The 26,127-nt window shown below is 41.4% G+C and overlaps 1 protein-coding gene across 4 annotated transcripts; it reads right to left on the bottom strand.

Annotated features, from left to right (window-relative positions):
- On the bottom strand, nucleotides 1-25,224 carry ACSBG2 (acyl-CoA synthetase bubblegum family member 2). 4 transcript variants are annotated; one of them, XM_053462225.1, is made up of 15 exons: nucleotides 25,114-25,224; nucleotides 12,499-12,625; nucleotides 12,185-12,282; nucleotides 9,200-9,456; nucleotides 9,022-9,110; nucleotides 4,655-4,775; nucleotides 4,290-4,370; nucleotides 3,925-4,074; nucleotides 3,014-3,190; nucleotides 2,562-2,743; nucleotides 2,136-2,369; nucleotides 1,687-1,904; nucleotides 706-845; nucleotides 329-575; nucleotides 1-143 (listed from the first exon to the last, which is right to left on the bottom strand). In XM_053462225.1, exons 2-15 carry the CDS (start codon nucleotides 12,600-12,602, stop codon nucleotides 31-33), a joined length of 2,211 nt encoding a protein of 736 aa, XP_053318200.1. In that variant the 5' UTR covers nucleotides 12,603-12,625; nucleotides 25,114-25,224; the 3' UTR covers nucleotides 1-30. The 4 variants fall into 4 exon arrangements, with proteins under 4 accessions (XP_053318200.1, XP_053318208.1, XP_053318195.1 ...); XM_053462233.1 differs by having other exon boundaries at nucleotides 25,110-25,182; XM_053462220.1 differs by lacking the exon at nucleotides 25,114-25,224 and adding an exon at nucleotides 13,913-14,141 and having other exon boundaries at nucleotides 9,200-9,441.
- Between the last annotated feature and the right edge of the window lie 903 nt (nucleotides 25,225-26,127).

Genomic DNA, 26,127 nt, shown 5'->3' with positions numbered 1-26,127 from the left:
GAATGCCTTATTGCAGCACGAGACAGCAAGCTACTTTGGGGAAATTACATTTTCTGTGGGTGTCAATGCATCTTGATAAAAGCTCTCAATTTCATTGTTGTACATCTTCAAAACTACTGGACGCTTCAGTTTCATGGTGGGGCCTAAAAAAAAAAAATAGAAGATTTAAAAAAAAAAAAAAACGGAAAAGATACTGATATATATTTCATTTGATGTTGTTAGGTATTTTGTCATGTGTATGGATTAGTAATAATACTGCTTATTAGTAAAAGACATCCCACTTCCAGGCCACTCCCAATACGAATGTCTGCCCATTTTTCTCCCTCACCCAGCTCTCCTCCGGCAATGGAGAAATCACGCTGGAGTACCAGCCACTTCTGTATCTTCTGTGCGTTTGAAGTGGACATCTCATTCACTGTATTTATGCCTTCCTGGATAGCTGCATACACTGCCTTTTCTTTACCACCAATAATGTCAGACACACGTGTGGCCTTGCTGCCCAGTTTCAAACAAAACTCAATGGCCTCTGGAGTCAGTTCATCTTCTGGATCTCCAGTATCTGCATTTATATTGCACTGCAATAGATAACATGTAACACATTACTGAGACATTCCCAGTGAACACGATGTAAACTCAAACCATCTGCAATACACTAGAATGGGTAGGCTACCCTTCACATAGCCTGCTGCCATTATGACAGCTTACCTTAAGTGTAAGTAACATGGAGAGAAACTTCTTCTTGTCTCCTATCAACATGGCATTACTTATAATTGGGACATGCTCCTTCACGGCATCCTCAATGGGAACTGGAGGGATGTTTTCTCCACCAGCAGTAATTATCAGTTCTGAAAACAGATCAATGAAACGCAAACTTATAGGAGTCACAAGAGTCACCCTATTAAAAACCAATTCAGCCATCAAAATGTAAAATAAATGGCAAGATGTAAAAAAAAAAAAAAAAAAAAAAAAAAAAAAAAAAAACAGAACAAAAAACAATACTACCCACTTACCAACCCCAAAGCAGACCACTACTGTACTAGAACAGTATATTACTGCCCCACAAGAAATAGCAACTAGACAAGTTATGATGGCTGAAAAGTGCCAGTTTCATACATATTTTTTACATTTAGGATATAAAACATTATACACTATATAATATATCAGGTTATGTAGTGGTGATTACAGATTAAAATGTTTATATATTGCTTAAAAACCACCTAACGTACATACTGTGAAGCGAACCTTAACATTCGGCACTCACTATCTGCAAGATTCTTGGGGAGTCCGTTAAAGTATTTTTCCGTATGTTACTGCAAATTTACTGTTCGTTGGTATGCCTTAAAATCTGCCATCACTGTGGCAAGCACCTTTACACACAATCAGAAGGCTGCTGCCAACAGGGGAGAGTCCAGGTTGTCACTCTCGTAGCGGCAGAGAGATGTCTCTGCAACAAAGTTGGGACCTACCTGTACATCCTAATGGACTTCCTGACAAGTTTTAAAGACATACAAGTACATTTTAAAAGGCACAGAAGCCCTAGTTTAAAGGGGCTGTCCCTTTGACAACTACAGACTAAGACAAAAAAAATATTTGCATAATGATGTATTTGTGAAAAGGTGCTTTTCCCCCATCTATTAAACATGCACATACATAATTGCATGTAATTCTGTAAGTAACAGGCATTACCTTTGATTCTTCCTGTGATAAACAGGAATCCTTTGTCATCATGTTTCCCTATGTCCCCAGAATGCAGCCAGCCCTTCTCATCCAGAGACTCCTTTGTTTTTTCCTCCATGTTTAGATAACCCATGAAGACATGTCGTCCCCAAAAAAGAATCTCTCCAGCTCCTTCACCGTCTGGTTGGTATATTTTGGTTTGGCAACCTGAAATTACTTTCCCACAGCTGCAAATGTGATAAAAACATTAGACTAATATTACTCGAGGGAGAGGAAAGATCTCCTCTAAAGATGGAAAAGACCCCCCCCCAATTACAAAATGTCCAAGGCAATGCCTGTTTAACACAAAGAGGAAGAAAAAAAATAAAAAAGCTACCGATGAAGTAAACACCCAAAAGACCTCACGTATGGCCTTTAAAAACCCACATCAAGTACAGGTTCAGACCTACATAACATACCTTGTGATTCTAAAGGCATCGGGCAGAGAGATAGTGTGTGGGCCTGAACTCTCACTCATCCCATACAGCTCGTACACTGGTATATTGAGACTCAGGAAAAATTCAATGGTGTCTTTTGTGATTGGGGCAGCCCCTGTGTAACATTTCGTGCAGCGGTCTAGGCCAAGAGCCTTGCGCACCTTTTTGAAAACCAGTTTCTTGGCCATATGGTATTTCATGGGATTAAGGGAGGACCTGGGTTGGGGAAAACCAAACAGTCAGTATCCAAAGTTAACATATAGCCACATATTGGTCTATGAATTATACATCTCCCTCCATGTATGGTCAGGCACAAATGTTTCACAGAAAGAGCCTAAAGCAAGGCCAGTTTAATCTATGCAGGCAGAGGAACCTGTGTCAATACCCCCCAATAAAAATGTATGTTACCCATTCATCCGCTTCAGGTTGGTCTCCAAGCCTACACCCTTGGCCCAAGATGCCACTTTTCGTTTAATAGTAGAAGATTTGGCTCCAATGGCTTTCATTTTCTCTTGCATTTTCTCCCACACTCTGGGAACGCCAAGAAAGGCTGTTGGCCTAACCTCCCGCAAAGTGTTTGCTAGAGAGCCCTGTGAGGAAAAAGGATATGTGAGGGGTTGTGTTATGTGAAATACCTCACATGCCATGAAAATGCTTGAAATCCTGGCCCATGTCTACTTTACAAAAATCCAGAGGTAGGGGATAATTAACCTTGAATACGAGATATCCAATTGGCTATTATACAACAGATTTCAGAGAGAGAAAAAACAACAAACTGGATCAGTTATCTGCACTAGTCCAGAGATATGCTCTGTGTGACCTACGGTTCCTGGTTCAGAGCTTGTCATCTGTCAAGTTACCTTCAGTGCATCTGGCTGTGCAAAGTAAGTGGCTCCTCCATATTTCATGGTCAGCCAGATATCTATCATCTGTGCAGCAATATGGCTCAGCGGAAGATAACTGATGACAGTCTCCTGTTGGTCAGTGGCCTCTCTGAGCCGCACAGTTTTGCCAGCTGCTGTGGCTGTCCAAGTTATCTGGAAATTGTAAAATGGTTACTATTCCAAAGTTATGCTGAGACATTAAATAAAATCAGCAGATATGAAGGTATGATATGAAGCAACTAAAAGGCAATGTATTCTTTAGATGTCCACTTAGAAAGAGAATTTGACGGCAGATAAGAACCAGTTGGCCCATCTAGTCTACCCATTTTTCCTGATTTAAAACGTAGCCTGTCAGGCACTGACCCAATATAACTAAATTACAAGCATCGATTTCTCAGACTATAGTGTTTGTAGAGACTTCTTTTTTTTTCATGGAGTTAAAGAACTATGCCCAGCGACTGTTCCCAGGCCCCCTCTAAGAGTGCATGCAGGCTTTTGGGATTCCCTCACATATATGAGGGGAGGCACACCCGGCTTCATCATTAACCCTTAGGGTGGCAACCACTTCTTAGTGAAATTGCTTAAAAAACCTGCTGATTTTCATGGTAACACATGACAGAGTAGAAGGATGTTAGTAGCCAGTCTATTGCTTATATCCAGATTTCAGCCATTGTTATATGACAAGTACACCCTCCTTCCACACAACCTTTTGCACAGAAAAGCTGGATATTAATTTTTTGTTACTTTCATTATTTAGTTTGGTGTATACTGTGAAATGGGAAAAGAATGCATTACTGTTTTCTTCCGCTTGTACTGTATCTTGATAAAATCCATCCAAGGTAAACTATGCATTGTAAAATAGAAAAATGTATCACTTATTTGCTTACATTATCATGGCTCAACATAACCCCCTTTGGTTGGCCTGTGGTTCCAGATGTGTAAATCAGGGTGCAGCATTGGTTTGGTTTCTGTGAATCAATTATCTGGTCCAGCTGCGAATCTGGGACATCCTTCCCAAGCTGCATGAAGTCAGCCCACTGCAAGACAGACAAAGGAGTAAATATATATATATTAATATAAATAAACATTTACTAGATTGCCTCTGTGGCACAAACCTTTAATGGAACGCAGGGCTAAATTCAACCTCTGAAAGTGTGCCACTAAGCACGTCTCTGCTAGAAAGCAGGCTGCATTGAAAGTGGCAGATATGAGGGGAAAAACACAAACAAAAAAGAAAAAAAAGCCCACAAACCGTGTAGAGATTGGGTCTCTTTTCTTTCAGTTCATCCTTGTACTGGATAATCGCCTTTAGATGAGGTAGCTGATCCTGGACCTGGAAGGGGGAAAACACCTAAAGCAGTCAGCTTTGCCTACAATGTGCTTGCCCCATCCCACTTAACTAAGCATGATAGTGAGATTTATCTATTTGTTACAAAAATAAAAGCTGTGCACATTTTTGTGAACTATGAAGAGACCCAAGAGTACACAGAGCATATATAAAAAAAAAAAAAAAAAAAAGCCACCACACCCATTAACAAAATGTCACAGAATGGAATATTGTAAAATTATTTTTACATTACAGCTTTCCAGTCTCATCCTCAAAATGCACGCACTAACCTGAAGGATTTTTTGAAGCTGTTTATGATTCTCCACCACAAGGATGTTGGCCTCACAATTCTCTGCCACGTAATGACATGCCTCGGCTGAATTTGTAGTATAGATTCCAACAGCAAACCCACTAACGAAATAATGAAAAACTCGTTTTTGATAAAGTTAAAGGCGCGTGCACACAAACTAGTAGGAAAACAAAAAAACCCCCACATTGAAAACACACAATAGTCTTAGACAAACGATAGCAGTGAAAAAATTACAGAGGGGGTTGGAGGAGTTACGTATGTGAAGTGTATATTTGTATCTGTATTGCAAGAGCTTAACAACCACAGCACACGTTTTATTCGATAGGGTGCATTATACAGTCAAAAGACAAGTGACTAAAAAGAGTCAACAATAGAGTGTGAGGAGTATCTAAATGGCCTGCTGCAACCAATACTAGATAAAACCCTATCTACCTTTATCTTATCTTCTTTGATCCCTTATTTTCCATGCCTCGACATTCTTCAACTAAAGGTTCAGTGGCGTGTTCAGTCTAACTCAGGGCCACCAGTATATAGTTAGATTGCTTAAACGGGGCGCGAGCACAACAATGTAGCAGAACATACAAACAGAAAATAGACTAGGCAATTCCCCTTATGTGGAAAGTAGCACTTAAAAAGGTGCTGTCCCTCCGAGGGAGGCTATTAAATGTCACTAAATACCGTATTTGCTCGATTATAAGACGACCCTGATTATAAGACGACCCCCCAAAATCTGAATATTAACTTAGGAAAAAAAGAAAAAGCCTGAATATAAGACGACCCCAAAGGAAAAAAGTTTTACCAGTAAATGTTAATTCATGTAAACTATTTTTTTTAATAAAAGCTATGATTGAGAAAAAGATTTTTTTTGTTTTTATTTCTTGTATTTTCCAACCTGTCGCCCAGTTACACACATCTGCCCCCAGGCTTGCCACTCCAATATGGCACTGTGGCCCATGATATGCCTTTTAACCCTCTATATGCCACTGTGCCCCATGGTATGCCTTTTGACCCCCTATGTGCCACTCTGCCTCCAGAAATGCCTTATACCCCTATATCCCATTCTGGCATTTAGGGGGTTAAAATGCATATTATGGGGCAGAGTGGCATATAGGGAGGTATAAGGCATTTCAGGAGGCAGAGTGGCATTAAGGGAGTTAAAAGGCATTGTATAGAGCACTCTGCCTCCAGAAATGCCTTATACCCCTATATGCCACTCTGCCATTTAGGGGGTTAAAAGGCATATTATGGGGCAGAGTGGCATATAGGGAGGTATAAGGCATTTCAGGAGGCAGAGTGCTCTATTAAATGCCCCCTTAACGCCACTCCAGAAATGACCTATGCCCCCATTTAACACACACACACACACCCCCTATACCCCATTTAACTAACTAACTAACACACACACACACACACACACACACACCCTATACCCCCATTTAACTAACACACACTCTCTCTCTCTCTCTCTCTCACCCCCCCTCTCTCACCCCCCTTCCCCCGCTCTCTTACCCCCCCTCTCTCACCCCCCTTCCCCCGCTCTCCCCCCCTCTCTTACCGGTGCTTCCAGCCGGGGCAGCGGGTTGACGTCGCCTTCTGCTGCAGCCGGAAGGAGGTGTGGCTAGCAGCGGGGGTTTGTATGCGTCCGTCGCGTATACTTTCCCCGGCTGTCAGAGATCTGAGTTCCCCGCACCGGAGCGGGGAACTCTGATCTCTGACAGTCGGGGAAGGTCTATGCGACGGACGCAGACAACCCCCGCTGCTAGCCACACCTCCTTCCGGCTGCAGCGGACGTTGTCTACGCGTATCGCGTAGACGTCAACCCGCTGCCCCGGCAACACTGCAGGAAGCACCGGTAAGTGTGTGTATGATGGGGGGGGTCGGGTGAGACAGGAGGATCCAGGTCCCCTGCAGCGGTGCGGGGGATCTGGATCTTAGTCTCCTAATCAGACCTCTATTTGAGGTCTGATTAGAAGACGACCCCGATTAGAAGACGAGGGGTATTTTTCAGAGCATTTGCTCTGAAAAAAACCTCGTCTTATAATCGAGCAAATACGGTAAGTACCGCTTCATGTAGAGAGAAGTTACTACAGTTGCCTAGTTGTCCTTTCATTTCTCCAAAGCACCCCCACACCCGTGAAACAGCAAAATGAACAAATAGATATACAGATTAATGAAATTAAAGAGAAAATTAAATCTAAACTATTCAATAACATCAGTCCCTATTATATTTGCGCCACAAATTGTACCATTCGAATAGCAGGGCAGCCAAATCTCTCACAAATAGGGTAAAAAATAAGAGTAAAAGTATATATATATATATATATATATATATATATATATAAGAGTAAAACCATATCTGCAGCCTTTGGTCAATATTATAAATAGTTGTAGAGATTTAACCAAAGTAGATACTCCTGAACAACGAAGAGCTTTTTATCTAAGCTTGCGTTTCCAACACTGAAAAACTGGAATAGCTAGACCTCCCTATCTCTCTGGCTGAAATTAGGAAAGGAATATCTAAACTCAAATTGGGCAAAGCCCCAGGGCCCAGATGGCAACACTGCTATCTTCTATCAGAAATTGGATGAAATGATAGCCCCGATATTGTTAAGGGTATACTCAGAGCTTCCAAACCTAGAAAGATGTCCAGATGATTTTCTCCAGGCCGCAATTTTACCAATTTTAAAACCTGGGATAGATCCATCCAGAATTCTGAACTATAGACCCATTCCCTGATCAACTTGGATGTTAAATTATTCTCAAAAATACCTGCCGATACACTTAAGGAAGTTGTCCTAGACTGGTCCAAAAAGAGCAGGTGGGATTTGGCCAGGGCAGGAGCGTGGCGAATAATATTCTTAAGATTTTGAACCTAATACAGCAACAGGAGCCTAATCGTGCCAGGACTGCCTTTCTGGTCTTAGATGCCGAAAAGTCATTCAATCGGGTAGACTGGGGTTTCCTAGACCAAGTTCTACAGATATTTGGAATTAAGGGAAGATTTAAGGATTATACAATGCTTCTCTACTCAAATCCAAGTGCTAAAGTAATAGGTCCAACGCTGGAGCCCAAGCAATTCAGTATTAAAAGCGGGACATGCCAGGGGTGCCCATTGGCCCCACAACTATATATTTTATCCATAGAACCTTTGGCAGAAATGATCCGACAGTCCAAAGATGTAACAGTATAATGATTGATAAACAAGAATATAAAATTACAGTCTCTGACTAGTCCACTCACCTCTTTCCAGGCACTGTTACAGGTCATTGAGGAATATAGTAATTACTCCAACTATAAATTAAATTTATCTAAACCACAAACGCTAACCCTAGCTCTCGTAGAGCGAGATATAGATGAACTATATTCCAAGTTGAACTGGCACAACACAAAATTGGAAGTACGATAGATACTAATTATGCGGCATTACTTGGAGAAGTCAGGGGGAACTTGGTGGCCTGGAGAAATCTTGAGTTATCTTGGTTGGGAAAAAGAGTTGGTTAAGATGTATCTCATCCCGAAGATACTTTAACTCTTAAGATCAATTTCATTTAGGGGGAACCTGAAAATCATCCGACAGAAATTATTGTACCCCATTGTTTTGGAAGTATATGGTTCCAACAAAAATGAATAGAATAAATAGATCAAATCCTACCTAACAAGCTAAGGAACCAAGGTTTAAGACAAATATGGGAGATAAAAAAGAAGTAAGGAGACTACGAAGCAATTAGACAGGCGAACGGCACCTCTTCAAAAATGCTTCCCCCCAGCATGACTCCCAAGGATATGATTGATCAATCTAGATTAGAACTCCCCTAACTCCCAGTATCAATGGTGTGAATGACCGAATGGATGCATCAAAAGTTTTATTGAAACTGGAGTTGCTCCTTTACAGATCAGTGAGATAGTGAAATTATAAATTGGATATACCTGCTCAAACATGTCATGTATGGACGATTTCGATCTGTAAAAATTCTGTTAACTATGTCTACATTATGTATTGTAATATGAAAATCAGAATATAAAAAAAACAAAACAAAACAGCATGTTATTTTTAAGGATGAATATGTTTAGGATGTATACTGCAGTATTACATGTTGTAAGAATCTAGGGAAGTTAGTAACAAAACAAAAAGAAAAAGGATTGCAATAGCATTATGGAGACTGATAAGCAAATCAATCAAGTAAGCCCAACAAAAAGCATTCATACTAAATGTTTGGGACGAGTTGTCCAGGTGTAAAATCACATAAGCCAGACCAAAAACATAAGGCACTACAGCAACCTTTACTAATGTGTTGAAAAAACAAACTAAAAAAACAAAAAAGAAAAACACAGATACGTTTAACCTACCCAGCGAGAATAGCTCCCACATCTGCAATAAACCATTCTGCGGAGTTAAACCCCAGGATGCCTACACCATGATATCTCTCCAAACCCAACTGTAAGACAAGGGAAAACAATTGTACAGTCAAAAGATTCAGGGGGAAGGGGGGGGGTGAAGAAAAAAAAACCTGCTAAGGTTCTATACCTTAATGAAGCCTTTGGCTGCTATTCTACATTGTTCATAGTATTGTTTATAGGTGATTTTGTTCCACTGATCTCCTTGTTTTGATGCCAGCGCTACACAATCACCATATTTGCCAACAGATTCCTGGAACAGCTGGTGAATGGTGATTGGAGGCAAACTGGCCACACCAGACTCTTCTATCCGGAGCTGCACTGTGCCATCCCTCTGAGTGGTCCACAGCTTCGTGTTTGAGGATGGTAAACCTGTAAGCGCAGCACCTTGAAAATGGATAACATGAAGTTTAAACAAAACATTCGTATTTCCACCACCATTAAAAGCTGCAGCTGGCCCTCCCCTTTTGAGTAGTACGGGGAGACCAATTTCCCTAACCCTAGAAATCGAAAACGCTAGCATTCTGGGAAACAATATTCAATGCAGGGATTTCTCTTCAAATAAGAATATAGTGTCCATTAGAAAGTCTGTCCAGAAATACATGGAACAACCTATTCCAAAAATATATATATGACAGTTGATATTTGTCGTAGAATCTACTTGAAGCAACATTTAAATAAAAAATAAATAAATTACTAAATATGAAAGACACTAAAAGAATAAAGTCATTAGGAAGTACTGGGACAAAAGTAATAGGTACAGGGAATATGGATGAGATGTTAGGGAGGGAAAATGCATATGAAAAAGCTGAAAATTAGAGTGTAAACTAAAGTAGTAACTTAATACATAAATTAAGGTTTGCTTGTGGTTGCAGATCATTTTTATCCATGGAGACTGATGCCCTCATGTTGTCGCGTTTATGTAACTGCTATCTTTTCTATACAAAAGTATTTGGTTAAAGTGAGTTTCTACACTGCACGGTTATGCAATTTCAGAAAACAAACAGTTTGAGAAATGGACCACTTCCTTAAAATTTTAAGATGAACTGTCATAGCTTTATAGTTTATACTTTTCAACCTAGGTTTGCCTATGTTACATCTGGCGCAGCAACAGATCAGGTACCTGCAATCAAACATGTCAGCATTCAAAGGTCAATGGCATAATACCCTTCCAAGAAAGATAAAATCGGTTTATTTTGATAAATTACTAAAGCTGTCATAGCCTTATCAGAGATTAAATATCCTTAAGGGATTAACACGTGTTTGTGTGTGTATATATTATACGCACACATACATAGTACTGTGCAAAGGTTTTAGGAAGGTATGAAAAAAATGCTATAAAGTAAGAATGCTATCAAAAATAAAATGTTAATATCTATAATTTAACAAAAAGCAAAGCGAGTGACCAGAAAAACCCTAAGGCTAGGTTTCCACTTGTTTTTTTTTGTGCTAAAAACGCCCATAAAAACGCCAATACAGCCACATGGCTTAGTGAAAAAACGCTGCAGCCAGATGTTAGTTGTTCTTCAATAGGAAATCGCAGAACGCCATATCCACTTGGCGTTTTTCTGTTTGGCGTTTTTTCAGTCCTCTTTGGCGTTTTTTTTGCTTTTTTGGGCTCTGTGGCAGTTTTTCAGAATCGCAGCATGTTGACACTCTGGCGTTTTTTGCAAGGAAATCTTGGCGTTTTTCTCCAATAGAAGTCAACGGGAGAGAAAAAACGCCACGAAAAAGCCATGTGGGTTTTTTGCCTTGGCGTTTTTTTCCACAGTCACAATGCAGAGGATGGACCCAGTATCTGTGTGTCCTACGAGAAATAGGCTGGAAACAAATAGTTTCACACAAAACAAAGTTCATATTGAACTTTACACCATTGGGAACAAACATGCCTTTACAAACAAACATACCCAACGCATTAACTGGATCCTGCGTGCCAAAAGCAACAGCAAACAATTTGCACCATCATTTGGGGCCAATCTTCCTAGAGGAGCAGACATTCGGAATAAAGCATGCCTTACAAACCACAGAAAAGAGACAAAAGGGTCCGCCGGGGTGTTTAAGTAGAACTCTACCAAGTAAATGACATCAGGAGAGGGCAGATACTTGCCATTTATCCAAATCCCTTTTAGCTGGGTGAAACATCTAACTTGTAAAGGCTGGAAAAACTGCCTAAGGTCAAAAAAAGCAATTTCCACAGAAAGGCTAAAACGCCAGAAAAAACTCCAGAAAAAACACCAAAACGCAGGTAAATGCAGTGGCAGTTTTCTTGGCGTTTTTCATCAAGAAAAAAACACAGGACAAAACCCCAAGTGGAAACCTAGCCTAAATCACATTATCAACATTTGGTTTAACCACCCTTTGCAAGTGTATTTAAAAAAAAAAAAAAAAAAAAAAGCCGTTTTGAAGGCAAACTGTTTTTAAGGAACCCAGCAGGTAGGTTGTTCCAAATCTTGGAGAACTGACAATTCTGTGGATTTAGCCAGCCTCAGTTACTTTTCTCTCCACGTGATCCCAAATAGACAATGATGTTATCAGGGCTCTGTGGGAACCACACCATCACTTCCAAGACTCCAGATTGTAGTTCTTAGTGACTTTGGCTGTATGTTTGGGGCCCTTGCCATGCTGCAGAATATATTTGGGGCCAATCAGATACTTCACTGATTGAGCTGCATCAGGATATGCATCTGCCTCATCTTCTCTGCATTAAGCAAAATTAATTAATTCAGCAAAATTCCCCAACTCCATTTGCAGAAAAGCAGCTCAAACTTGCCAGGAACCTCCACCATGCTTCACTGCTGCCTGCAAACACTCATTCTTTTACCACTCCTACACAGCCGTTTGTTTCAGTTAATAATTGTGTTTTAACCTACATATTAAATTGGTGACCGACTTTGTGCAAGTGCACCTAGAAGAATTGAAGTTGTTTTAAAAAGGCAAAAGGTGGTCACACCCAATATTAATTTGATTTAGATTTTTTTCTGTTTGCTCACTTTATTTTTATAATTTTACAAAATGCAAAAATTAGCGTCTCTATTTTTGAAAGCATTATCTTACACCGTCTGCCCCCCCCCCCAAGAAATATATATGCACACACATGTACAGGGTAAAGCCATACCATCTGACTGGGGCAGGTCTTCTTTGGTCTTGCAGTCTGTCAGTTGTTGCATGTCGGTGGCTTCAGAGATGCAATTCTGTATGTTTTTCACATCAAGCCTGAAATAGTTTAAAGAACATAAAGTCAATGCACTTTGGGATCTGCATTTAGGTAAAATAAAACATTTACAATTGATATAAATTTTAATAAATTAAAAAGGCGGCGACTATTTTTTAATGGTATAATTACTATTAGCTTTTCTTAAAATATAAAAGATATGCTGGCATAAAACCATAATTCTAAGTATTTGTGTGCTTTTAGCCATTTATATTTACCTCTGTTGAGAAGATAGCAGGATATCATTCAGACACACATCTTGCGCAGATGTTTTGGAGTTTTCTATGAGGTCTGCACTTGAAGCATTTATTACAGCAGACATGTCTGAATCACACTGTAATGTCACTACAAAAAAAACAAAACAAAAACAACTTTACAATAAACCTATTACGGGCAACCAGTGGAATAGGATTGCAACTAAGACCAGAAGACTGGTTTCTCAGTTTAACACAAGATATATATTAAAAGTAATCCACACTTAAAACGTCTTAATACAGAATATATTCTTCGCAGCAGTAACTGAGCATTTCCTCAGTTTGGTACATAGGACCTATGTAGAGTCAGATGTACAGAATATATTAATTTTACATTGGTTATTTCTAGCAGCTCTAAATTACCATAATCAGAGGTAAACTGTTAAACAGTCAGCTGACACTACCGCATGCAATATATTAAGTCCAAAAATACATTCCACTTGCCCATTATAGGAGTACATGTACATAAATTAGCAGGGTCTTCAGTGAAACCACATTGCAGTGTGAACAACCATGTGGGTTGCTTTTTAAAAGACTTCTGTGGGATTGGATGATCGGATGTACACACACACACACACACACACACTATGCCTGTCCCGCATACTAGCTGTCTTTCAGATCTGTGCACATGTACCATTGGGTTGAGCTAACCCTCAAGTGGACCAGTTAGTTTTGGTTTGACTACAATGTTGGGAACTAGAACCGCAGCTAGACCTACACAATCAATATAAAAAAAAGGCAGAAATAAAATTTAGGTTTTGGGAGCCTCCACTTATATTTAACAGGTGCATATAATTCTATGCATCACAGGTTGTCATAGTTTATTCTAGTCCAGCCAAGATGGCTGCTCCCTGTATCCTTATTTTGTGTCTAATGTGGTTGTTAGATTGGATTGCAACCTTGTGGCACGAAAGATTAAAGCGTTTCCTGCTTGTAAACCTTTCAACAGATTACGGCATTTTACATATTTGTTTTTCAAAGTAAATCTGTAATTTATCGCTCCACAGCACTATGCGCCGTGTCGGAGTAATAAAATGGTATAGGTAAAATAAAATTAAAATAAATGCAGTTCCCCCTTCCATAGAATTTCCAAACCCACAAACACTGAAGCACTCATCACATACCGTAAATGAAAATACACCTAGCATATACAAGTGAAATTATAGGGGTTGATTTATGAGGAAAGGTAAATGCACTGCATGTTATTGAAACATTTTTAGTATGTAGAACAGCTTCTCTGCATTGGCAACATACTGGCAGTTATTTCAATATACATTTTACGTAGGCATAACGATACGCACATTTTCAGCATTAAAACCATACACGCATAGAGAGCTTTGTCCGTTACATGTTATAAGATGATGTTGAAGATACTCACACAGCATCCCTGCACTCTGGTATTCTGCTCTTTCCTCTGCAGTGTGATGACGACCGGTGCAGCTTCCTTCCTCACACTACTATAATTGATTACTAAAACCAGCCTCCAACGGGAAAGACACTAGAGATATGACATCAGCCTGCGAGTTCTCTGTAATTGGAAGCCTCTCATCAGCCCACAAGACCATCTGCCTTATATGGCTGCTTGCTATGGGTGGGTTGATGCACTCCCCTCCACCCACCATTCAGGCTCTCCTGAAGTCACACAGATGCATCACACCCTGCATTCTCATGCGATCTACATATCATTTCCCCTTTTCAGAAATACACAGCTAGATGCCGTAGGAGAGGTTACTGTCGGTCAAACATGAACACAAATAAGCTCAGGAACAGCAGAGGCAGGAAGTACAGATGTCAGGGGGAAATATTGGGAACAGAAAAGCCACCAGCAGAGGAGAAATTTCATCCTCGTCTCATGGTGTGATGCATTTATTGCATTTTTAATATGCATTAGGACCATAATATAAGCGCAAAGGCTATTCAAAGCAATGTACAGCCCAGTTAAGCAACTGAAGAATGAAGCCCCTGAAAAGAACATTGTATTCCTATATTTAATGTGGAATCATATCTAGAGATCACTAGGCTTTTTTCGTTATTAAGTAAAACCGTGGCAGCATAAAGTACAAGCAGGTTTGATGGGAGATGTTGCTGCCATTGTAGATGTAGAATGCCACACAATACATTATGCCTAGCCTTGAGGCTAAATCCATAGTATCTTGCGAAAACTGGATAACTGAAGCTGAACATGTATGACAGGGAGATATATCCATCTCACAGGGTTTGGGATCATATATAAAAACATACACATACACCTCAACCAAACCATTGTAGAGGTATACAGTATGTACATAATCTCAGGTGTCTTAACAGCCAAGAGACTGGTAGATACCCCACCCTTCCATGGAAACTGGCACAACAAATGCAAGAGACGCAGATCTCCCAGTTGCTTCAGTCCCATGGAAACAATGACAACGCATTAAGAAAGCGTATGCAGGTGAACTACTGCTTCCTTGATCAATGTCTATAGCTAAACCTGGTCTATGACCATGCAATAGACAGCAGTGTACATCCGCGCAAGCGCTATTTAACCCTCCTTAATATTATGTGTGCGTAAAGTGTACAGGGAGGGGGGCGACTGGGTGCTGTTATTGTCTGCTTTAGCAAGAAAGTTAGTTGTTTGGTCTGTACCATTATCCCACTGCTCTACTGTGAAAAGAGCACAATATATTTTTGAAACTTTTCAGGAACCTTTTCACCCCGTTACATGTAACTGATCATAATTTACAATATGTGCGGTCTGAGGCTTAGAAGCATGCAGCAGGACAATGAATTGTTTTTAGTTGTTGGAATTAATGTTTCAATGTATGTATGCTGAATACAACAGCTAAAATTGTGCCGATTGTGTTGGAAAAGCAAGAGGGAAAAACCCCCCAAAAAACAAACATCCCACAGAAAGCATGACAGTGACAATGATTTGATTTGTAAGCGTCTTCTGTATATGCTACAGATTAGGGACAATTTTAGTTGTTCAGATCGCTACGTGTCACCCATTCCTCCCGTGTTATCTCTGTGGTTAAAGTGAAAGTCTAGCTAAAACTAGGGATATGGTAGACTGTAGGCATCTTAAGCTGTACGGCAGAGGTCTACAGATCTTGTCTGTGGATGCATTTGAGACTGTTAAAACATGTAGTCCAATGTTTAAATTGGATGGTGTAATGCTGTTGTAATATTTCCTATACTATTTAGTCTCCTCTGATGACTACATAATGTCTGACACTTATCACAGTACAAACAGTCTGTGCAATAAGATCATCGTCCATACGGACAGTGACCCCGGGGCCAAGATTCAATGTTACATTCTGCAGGTAAGGCCACAACATAACTTGCCCATACAGAGCAGAGGGCAGGCTGTACAGAGAGCAGACAAGAGGGGTAATGATGTTACACTCTCTGAACTTACATCACAAAGCAAATGAAACTCTTTGGTCCCCTATGGATGTACCAGCACTTCAGAAAAGGTACTGCAAAATTCCCCTTCTGGATGTACCAGTACGTCCAATACAGAGTACAGCAGCTCATTCGCCAATGTTCTGGCTGTACAGTCATGTGCTCACTGTGATGACCAATCACAAGGACCGCATGACCGTTACTGCAGATGTTCTGCCACGCTTTAATCTTTGTGATCTAAAAGGAGAAAGAGCATCGTGTGTATCATCTGCAAATTTAGTGCATATTTACCACATATCTAGTATGTTCCTTTTCCATTCCTCATAACGTTTAACCCTTCCCTCGCCCCCAATCTTATTTGATATAAAATAGAAATTAAAAACAAAAAAAAAACCCACAAACACTAAAATCAGTTTGGTTGGTTGGTTGAGTCTGTGAGCGAATTGGGTAGGCACTGTAGGTCAGGGAGTTGTTTCGTGCCTACAGCTCTGAACAAAATCGTACTCCATTCTGGGTCTGAAGAACAACTCAGCTACTCTAACAGTGTCAGATATTGAGCCAATATCTGACATGTCAGATGATGCCAAGGTTCCACCTGCTTATGTTAGCACAGAACCTGTCCCTGAGCAATATTTGGTAGTATTTCAGACCTAGAAATCACCCCCCCTCCCATTGCGACTCTTGGATAGGTCTTTAACGCCAGGCCTTAACAAAGAAACATTATATATAGCGATACTGGTGATGGTGTCAAAGCCTTATGAGTAGACATTTGCACCAATACAAAGATGGGCAGTACATCAATTGTTGGGGCTACATGATCAGCTTTTATCCGAAATTGCAGACTCTGCGCATGTGGATCATCTTCCAGTATTACAGTCAATGTTTGGGTAATTAAAACAACTATTTCACCAAAGAGGAGCACGTTTTGGGATCGATTTTATGACCGCTTCATGTCACAATTAGTAGAGACACCAACCAGAAAGGACACCTGTTTTTAAATCTGGTCATACCCAACTGAGCTTTTGTAGAATATTCAAGTAAGAAGGCATGTGAGGGAACAGGACATTACATGGTGACACGCAAGATTAATTCGCAAAACACTGAATCTTAAAAAGGCCAGCTTTACCCCTAAACGCCCGGCAAGTCATGGTATCACACAAGCTTAGAAAGTATCTACAGCGTTGCTGTAATGCCTAGATGTCGGGGCATTTAGCAACACAGAGATCGCCAACAGGGGCTTTGTTTGGCCCCTCCCTGCGGCATCAACACCGAACACCCAATCTAGGACGCACTGTTACCACTCGAAGATCAGGTTTTTTTTCCAGAGCAAATGCTCTGAAAAATACCCCTCTTTTATAATCCGACCTCAAAGGGGGGGGGGTCGGTGTTTGGCAGAGTGGCATATCAAGGGGGTATAAGGCATATAGGGGGATATAAGGCAAATCTGGGAGGCAGTGTGGGCTCAGATGTGCGTAACTGGGGGAACAGGTTGGGAAATAAAAAAGAATTGCATTTTTCTCAAAGTTTTTATTCTGCCGTTTGTTTTTAACATCCATTTTTTTTTTTAAATAAACAAAAAATTTTCTTTTTTTTAAAAAAATTTTATTATAGGAAATTAGATATAATAAAGAAAAATGGCATCTAAAGAAAGCCCTTCTTGTCCTCAACTGACTGGGATGATTTGTTTGCAAGAAAAGATAGACAATAAATAGGATATCTCTGAACTAACAATGAAATACCTAAAGTAACAAGTTTATTAAAAGGTGCCAAATACTCCTACAAGGGTGAAGGGTGCTTCCAGGTCAATTGCTGCAAGATAAGAATCAGAAGTGGGCTGATGATCTGATCATTATGGCCCTGCCCTAGAAATCGACAGGGGTCATTAAACAAATAACTACAAAAAAATTATTGATCAGCCTCACTGACAAGTGATCAGGTAATTTATGCATTTAAAAAAATGTATATATATATTTTAGTTCAACCTGAAATGTTTTAATTGTCTGGTCATTAATCATTCATCAGTTTCACTTCAATAGCCTGTGACCAGTAGAGGGATTCAAATTGTTTTATTAACCACTTTCGAGCTTTCTTACTAAAAAATAAAAACCACACACACACACACACTCTGGCAGTCACACACACACGCGCGCGCGCGCACGCACACACACATAGACTGTGTGTGTGCGTGTGTGACTGCCAGAGTCTGTGTGCGTGTGTGCATGACTTCCAGAGTTTGTGTGTGCGCGCGTGTGTGTGTGTGTGTGTGTGTGTGTGTGTGTGTGTGTGTGTGCACGCGCGTGTGAGTGAGACTGCCAGACTTACCTGTGCAGATTCCCGGAGTCCCGGGTGTCTTGCGTGGCCGGCAGAGAACATCAATTCTACACAGAACGGAATACAACTTCCGGTGCTGGCACTTCCGCTGTGGGAAGTGCCGGCAAGGAAGATTGTTAAAGCTTAGCAGACGTTCATCGGCAAGCGTGAACAACCTCCGCTGCCGGCACGTCTGCACGATGTGCTTTAAGAATGTGTTAAAGCACATCGAGCAGATTTGGACACCTCCTGACCTGCAGATTTCCCATGAAACTGAAGAAACAGGTGGTCTGGCGCACAAACTGTTGCAGTACGTTGTAAATAGACATGAAGAGCTCTTTCAACATCCAAAGAATGCCACATGATCTCTTCTGGAGAAGAAGGATTAGGAAAAAAGGTGGGTAACACTATAGGCTGGTTAATGTTAGTCCGCGACAAGACTTAGGGAGGAAAGACGGTCGGAGATGCAGAACTACTTTATCCTGATGAAAGACAATGAACTCACTGGATGACGAGAGAGCCTGAATTTCACCTGCTCTTCTAGCTGAAGTGATGGCGACCAAAAATGCAGTTTTTAGGGAGAGGAGTTTTTTTTTTAAAAAATCTCCTCTAGAGGGTCAAGTGACGCAGAACATAAAGCTTGAAGAACAAGAGATAAATCGCAGGGAGGAACGGACGACCTGGAAAGAGCCTGGAAAGAGGCCTTTGCAGCATCCATGCCGTTAAGCAAAACATCTGGATGGTGTTTATATGGACATTGTGGTTTCCCAGTTGTCACGGAGCTGGCTAGTTCGACCGACTACCTCCGCTGACTTGTGCTCCTTTAGCCTGGGACAACACACTTTCCCCGGTTCCCCGGTCACTAGCCGTGACTCAGTGTAGGGTAAAACCAAACGAATACCGATTTATTTTAGACACACAGGACTGGATATATCCAGCAAACCATACATTTACATAAAACAAGATATTGGGATACAAACCGCCCGCTTAATCTGCCTCCCAGAGACAACAGGGGCAGTAACGGGATTAACAATACAATGGGGGGGGCTTTTTGCAGGTGACTCAGGTGCCGGAGATTTAGCTGCATCTTTAAATGCTGAAAGGTCTGGGATAAATTATCTTGTAACCAGCATAAAAATGACTGCATCTCCTTCTGCTTTTCTTTTGCCAAGATGTCCGCAGCACACTGTTGGCAAGTCTTTTTTCTGTAGCCGTCCGGGAGCGGTGTATTATACTCTGCACAGGCTAGATGTCTAGCTTTAGAAGCAGCTATTACAGCAGGAGGAGCAGGTTTGTATTTTTCTGGAGATGAAGGGTTCAACATGTTTATTAGATAAAACACAAATTAAATCCAATGCAAGACAACCGTGTGGACTCTTGTGATCAGTCAGGTTTGCACAGAATTGGCGCCGTAAAAACGATCCGTCCCCCGCATGCTCAGATCACGCTACAGGATAACAGTGGAACGAATAGCCACCCGGGCGTGCATTCCACGCAATTGCGCACGCTCCTCCATTCCCAAAAAAGGATAGAGTGAACGCTGCCTCTGTAAGCCAGTTACGAGGCGCGCAGCACGGAACTTCCACCCGGGAAGTTTAAACCGCAGCCAAACACTCACAGAGCCCCCCCCAGCAACAACCCGTGTGCCGCACCATCAGAAGAATCCACGAAGCTGTTCCACCTACGAGGGACAAGAAAGAACTGAGGACTCTACCAGTTTGCTGGCTTTTATTGGTATGAGGGGAGGAGTTTAACTTTTCATTGGTCTTTCAGAAGCTTGTCCTGAGGGGAAGAACAACCCATACGTACTGCCCCTATATGCAGGAAAAATATATACCGTATTTGCTCGATTATAAGACGACCCTGATTATAAGACGACCCCCCAAAATCTGAATATTAACTTAGGAAAAAAAGAAAAAGCCTGAATATAAGACGACCTTAAAGGAAAAAAGTTTTACCAGTAAATGTTAATTCATGTAAACTATTTTTTTTAATAAAAGCTATGATTGAGAAAAATATTTTTTTTTTGTTTTTATTTCTTGTATTTTCCAACCTGTCCCCCAGTTACGCACATCTGCCCCCAGGCTTGCCGCACCAATATGGCACTGTGGCCCATGATATGCCTTTTAACCCTCTATATGCCACTGTGCCCCATGGTATGCCTTTTGACCCCCTATGTGCCACTCTGCCTCCAGAAATGCCTTATACCCCTATATCCCATTCTGGCATTTAGGGGGTTAAAATGCATATTATGGGGCAGAGTGGCATATAGGGAGGTATAAGGCATTCCAGGAGGCAGAGTGGCATTAAGGGAGTTAAAAGGCATTATATAGAGCACTCTGCCTCCAGAAATGCCTTATACCCCTATATGCCACTCTGGCATTTAGGGGGTTAAAAGGCATATTATGGGGCAGAGTGGCATATAGGGAGGTATAAGGCATTTCAGGAGGCAGAGTGCTCTATTAAATGCCCCCTTAACGCCACTCTGCCTCCTGAAATGCCTTATACCTCCCTATATGCCACTCTGCCCCATAATATGCCTTTTAACCCCCTAAGTGCCAGAGTGGCATATAGGGGTGTAAGGCATTACACACACACACACACACACACACACACACTTACCGGTCCAATTTCCTGCTGCATTGCCGGGGCAGCGGGTTGACGTCTCATTCCGCGGCAGCCGGAAGGAGGTGGAGTTGGCAGCGGGGGTTTGTATGCGTCCGTCGCAAATACCTTCCCCGGCTGTCAGAGATCAGGAACTCTAATCTCTGACAGTCGGGGAAGGTATTTGCGACGGACGCATACAAACCCCCGCTGCCAACTTCACCTCCGGAGGCACCGGTAAGTGTGTGGGGAGGGGGGGGGCGACGACAGGAGGATCCAGGTCCCCTGCAGCGGTGCGGGGGATCTGGATCTTAGTCTACTAATCAGACCTCTATTTGAGGTCTGATTAGAAGACGACCCCGATTATAAGACGAGGGGTATTTTTCAGAGCATTTGCTCTGAAAAAAACCTCGTCTTATAATCGAGCAAATACGGTAGTTTAATTAGTAGACTTCAAATATGTCTGTAACAAGACATGGGTGCAAGACGACCAGATGTCCAAATTCAGTGCTGAAAAACTGAACTGCACATCTCCCAAATGTGGCCTTACATCCCCCCAAACAAACCTATACATGGGTCGTATCACTGTACACATATAGGGGTGTTTTGCAGTGACATATACACAGATAAGTCATAACATTGTGACCACCTGCCTAATATTGTGTAGGTCCACCTTTGGCCGCCAAAACAGCCCTGTCCAGGTGACGCATGGACTCCATTAGCAATTTGAGCCAAGAAGCTTGAATGTTGGATTTGACCACATGGGCCAGCCTTCGCCACCCACGTGCATCAACGAGCCTTGGCTGCCCATGACCCTGTCGCCGGTTGGCCGCTTTTCCTTCCTTGGACCACTTTTGAAAAGAGTGCTACCACAAGCTTTGACAAAGACTGGTGGTAGACTTAATGCATGGAGAGTACCACCATTTGAAAAACCCTGGATTGTCTATTTTTCAAAAATAAATGGTTTGACAGGGCAAACTAAATTGGCCGATTTAAAGAAAAACATGTTCCAAATAAGATCTGGGCCTAGTATGACCAGATGTCAAAATTCCAAGATGAAAAACTGAAATGTGCATGTCCCAGATGTGGCCTCTTATCCTCAAACAACCCAACAAACCTATGCATAGGTCACTCTACTCAGATGTTGCTAAACAAACCATGTGTTATTTTCTTGCAGCATCACACAGCAGACTGACAAAATGAATGGAAAAACCGTGAAAAGGGAGGGTTTTTTCTCCTTTTTAGATCTGAATATTTTTTTGATTAATTGGATTAAAAAAAATGCAATTTTTCGTCTATTGAAAAAAAATGGATCATTAAACTGGGTGTTAAAAAACAGCAGAATTGCAAAACAAATTTAACGTCACTGTACTTTTACACTTTTATCTCTTCATCACAATGGCATTTCTTTAAATCGCCTTATTTTACTAGGACATAATAAAAGCTATATTTTAAAAGATACAAGACAAACTATTTCTCAAGCTAGGTTTTAATACCCCAAAAAAGTTTAACTAGTAAATATTAAATTCACATATAAACTATTTGTTCATGTTTAATAAAAACTATGATTGAGAAAAAACACATTTCTTGTTTGTATTTCCTTTTAGTTGCCATTCTGCCCGCCACATATGCCACTATGCCCCCCCCCCCGCAGACTAGCCACTGTGCTCCAGACTCCCTGGTGTCTAGTGGCGTAGTCTTTCTGAGGTCGCATTATAAGACTAGGGCTATTTTTCAGAGCATCTGCTCTGAAAAAAAACTCATCTTATATTCATGCAGAATCAATTCCTCAATAAAAATTGTTGATAATCGATTAGCCTTGTGGTCTGTTTTGCAAATAACTAGGGGATTCTGCGGAAGCCAGGGGTATTTCAATTGCTTTCCTTGGAAGTACTTTCCTGCCACTGATTGGTTGCTTGAAGCTGTCAATCATAGAAGAACAAAGATTTTGTAGCATGAATGCAAATTCTGTGTCATGTAAGGGGGGGTCGCTTCAGGAAGAATACAAAAAAAAAATAGAAGTACTCACTGAGTAGAAAGATACAACACGGTTCACCATCTCATCTAACCTGATATGCAGCTGTGCTATTTATATTTTGCTCAACCAAGGCAAACAAAAAAAAAATCCCCGGTACTCTGCTTTCCGCATTGAATAGGAAAAAAGTAAGCCAACATAGACGATAAACAATTTGTAGGGAAAGAGGAGGGGGTAGCATAGGTTACTTTTGTTCATTTACTCATGAGTCACAATGTGATGACTTGAAAGCGATAATAGTCAGATTTTACCCTTCTGAATAGCCAATAACCTTACTGCACAAATGTATTTCAAAACAGTTTATGAAATAGTATTTTGATTGGGGCTATAAACACAACTACACCAATCTACTAAAAAACTTTCTACAAGATTATCTCGCTGCACTATGGTAAACAAAGTTACCGTTTGTTGCTGTGGTAGATGGATCAGCAAAGCAAAATTAGGGTTGTTTTTGTTTTGTTTTTAGCCCTAGGGTTCAGGTGGCCTGCCTGAACAAGAACTTTTTGACATCACATTCGACATTAATATGTAGATGGTCCTCCCTTTGCAGCTACAGCTTCTACCTTTCTGTGGGAACTGTTGCCCATTCATCCAGTATAGCATCTGCAAGGTCAGACACAGAATTTGGATAAGAAGGCCCGGCTCACAATTTACATTCCAGTTCATCCCAAAGGTGTCCGACGGGGTAGAGGTCATTACTTTGTGGGTCAGTCAAGTTCTTCCACAGCAAACTCTTCCAACCATGTCTTTATGGACCTTGCTTTGAGCACTGTGGCATAGTCAGTGGAATAGAAAAGGGCCTTCACCAAACTGTTCCTTTAAAGTGTCTTTATATGTCCCCTTCATAATACCATATAGTGTATATAACCCATGTTCCAGTTGCGAGTGGTATTGACCAAAACATTACACACACACACGCACACGCACACGCCTGGGAGAGGACAGTAGTAGACTTCTTGTTTATACCTCTTTTGTAGCATACTGTGCAGCATTTTAAGGGTGCTGTCTTATGAACAGTTGGAGGGAAATGCCTCTGACTCAGTCAGACATTTTCTGGTGACAAGTTTGCAGGAATAGGGGGCTGCTCCAATAGGATATTTGTAAATGCTTTTATCTGGTTAAACCAAACTGTACAAGTTGTACATGGCCATTTGAGTTACATAGGCTGCTACTTTTTTCTGTTTGATTTACATTGCACAATGTATGGTATTATACAGTTGCCTGCAATGTCTTACTCCTCCAACGCGGTTTTTAAAGTTTTTGATGGAAGGCTTTATACACACTGGCACTGCGCTTTCATCACTTGTAAGGAGGATGCTTCCCCAAGGACTTGCTACGGGTAAACCAGCTGCTGGGGAAATGCTTTCACGATTATTTCTTTTCTGACAGTCCCACAGGCAAGCAAGTCTATGCAGTACAGATTTTTAAATAATGCAATGCTGGTATAAAAATTGTCAGTGTATAGGTGGTCACTTTTATTTAATAATGGGAGGAGGTCCCACACTATCTTGCTGTTTGTTCCAATTGAATCAGTGCACCCTTGGAGGATCTAAATGGGAGTCTTGCCCCTCATAAATGTGAAGGTCAAAAATACCGGTATACCCTGCGCTACTCTCACAAAGTTTAGAGTTTTAGAGCATATCTTGGTCTTAAAGGTCAGATCTGTCTACCAGGAACTGCCCAAATTCAGGGTGTATTAGGGGTGTGAATAAATATGAATTAATTCAAAACAAGCACACACACGCACCCCTAATTGTTATCTGGATGCGATGCCCTGGCCTGGCAACATGTACCATGGATACAGACAAAGTGGTGTGTGTGTGTGTGTCGGTGGTCAGACAAAGTGTGTGTGTGTGTCAGTGGTCAGACAAAGTGTGTGTGTGTGTGTGTGTGTGTCAGTGGGTGTGTGTGTGTGTGTGTGTCGGTGGTCAGACAAAGTGTGTGTGTGTGTGTCAGTGGTCACAGGTTGGCACCAAAGATTAGCCTATATATATAATACATAATTAGCCTTAAGGGCAATCACAAACTGGAAGACTGCATTAAGTTCCTACATTTCAAATTACATTTAAGACCAATTACTAAATTGCTAAGGCTACCGCCGCAGATTCGCTTCAGATAACAGCAACGAAAGGGAAAGAAGCATGTACTTCAAACAACAAAAAATTGCGAACGATGACATTTCCACATATAAACATAAGGGGGGGGCACATTAGACCGAGCACAGTATTATATAACCGCTTACCCACCCGCACAGTTGCTCGGCGAAGCAAGACTCTGCACACTGACAGAAGAGGGATCGAATTGCTTTCTCGCGCCTCTTTGACAAACCGCGGCGCTTAATTAAAGCAGGATGGGCGGATAGGCGTGGTCACCACGGGCAAGAGACTCTTCTCGGGGAACGAGTGGGCGTGGCTTCGTATCAGGTGAGAGAGGCGCGGCGCGGGACACACAGGTGCAAAGCGACACGTGGATATCTTTTTTCATGTGCTGGGGAAGACCTTTAAGTGCGACACGCAACTATGACAACTGAGCGAGCCCCAAGGAGGAAGTGTTACAATAGGTGATGTCTACAGGTGCTTGTGAATTTGGAAGTCACACAATATTCTTAGCTGGACAATGAAAGAGAAGTACTTGCCTGACAGCTTGGAACTACAACACAGGGTTGTGTTATCGTACCACTTTTGCATCTCAAGGGAATGGTATACGATGAGAGAATGACTTTCCAACCTTACAATTGTAAAGTGTAAACCTTAAACAGTAAGTTTCACTTTACCTAAAAAAAAACCTTGTCATATCCATCTGGATTATTGCTACCCCTTACTAACCGACTAACCCCTCTCCCGCTTTTCACTGCTCCAGTTAATCCTGAACACCGGCCCTAAATAAATTTTCCTAAAACACCAAACTTCATCTGCTGCCCCACTGTGCCAGTCCCCCCACTGGCTTATGACCATGATCTACATAGTCAAGGTCGAGCATAGGGTCACTGACGTTATGGTGCAAACATATTTTTGGCATTCCCCCGTGGGTGTGGCAATATTGCCACATCCCCTTAACAAACAACACCTTTTACCACACCTCTTTCGGCACCCAACCTCACCATGTAATATGTCACTTCCCACAGTGCCAGCTGTGTCACCAAACACCTTGTCAGTGCCATTTTAGGCCCAAACAGGTATTAAGTGATACCTTTGCCCCCACACAGAATTACACTAAGTGTGTCAGTAACAGCCGTCACTCTGACTTTAAAGAAGCAGCTG

Source organism: Spea bombifrons, chromosome 1 (assembly GCF_027358695.1).
Source record: "Spea bombifrons isolate aSpeBom1 chromosome 1, aSpeBom1.2.pri, whole genome shotgun sequence".
NCBI lineage: Eukaryota > Metazoa > Chordata > Amphibia > Anura > Pelobatidae > Spea > Spea bombifrons.
The sequence above is the reverse complement of the archived record's forward strand: the minus strand, read 5'-3'. Positions and strand labels throughout refer to the sequence as shown.

What these genes read in the sequence shown, in the direction of transcription:
- ACSBG2 (XM_053462216.1), bottom strand. An exon ending in CTGCTATCTTCTCAACAGAG is followed by an intron (nt 12,283 to 12,498) that starts GTAAATATAAAT and finishes AAACTATTTCAG; the next exon opens with GCTTGATGTGAAAAACATAC. An exon ending in AACCTGAAGCGGATGAATGG is followed by an intron (nt 2,370 to 2,561) that starts GTAACATACATT and finishes TCCCCAACCCAG; the next exon opens with GTCCTCCCTTAATCCCATGA.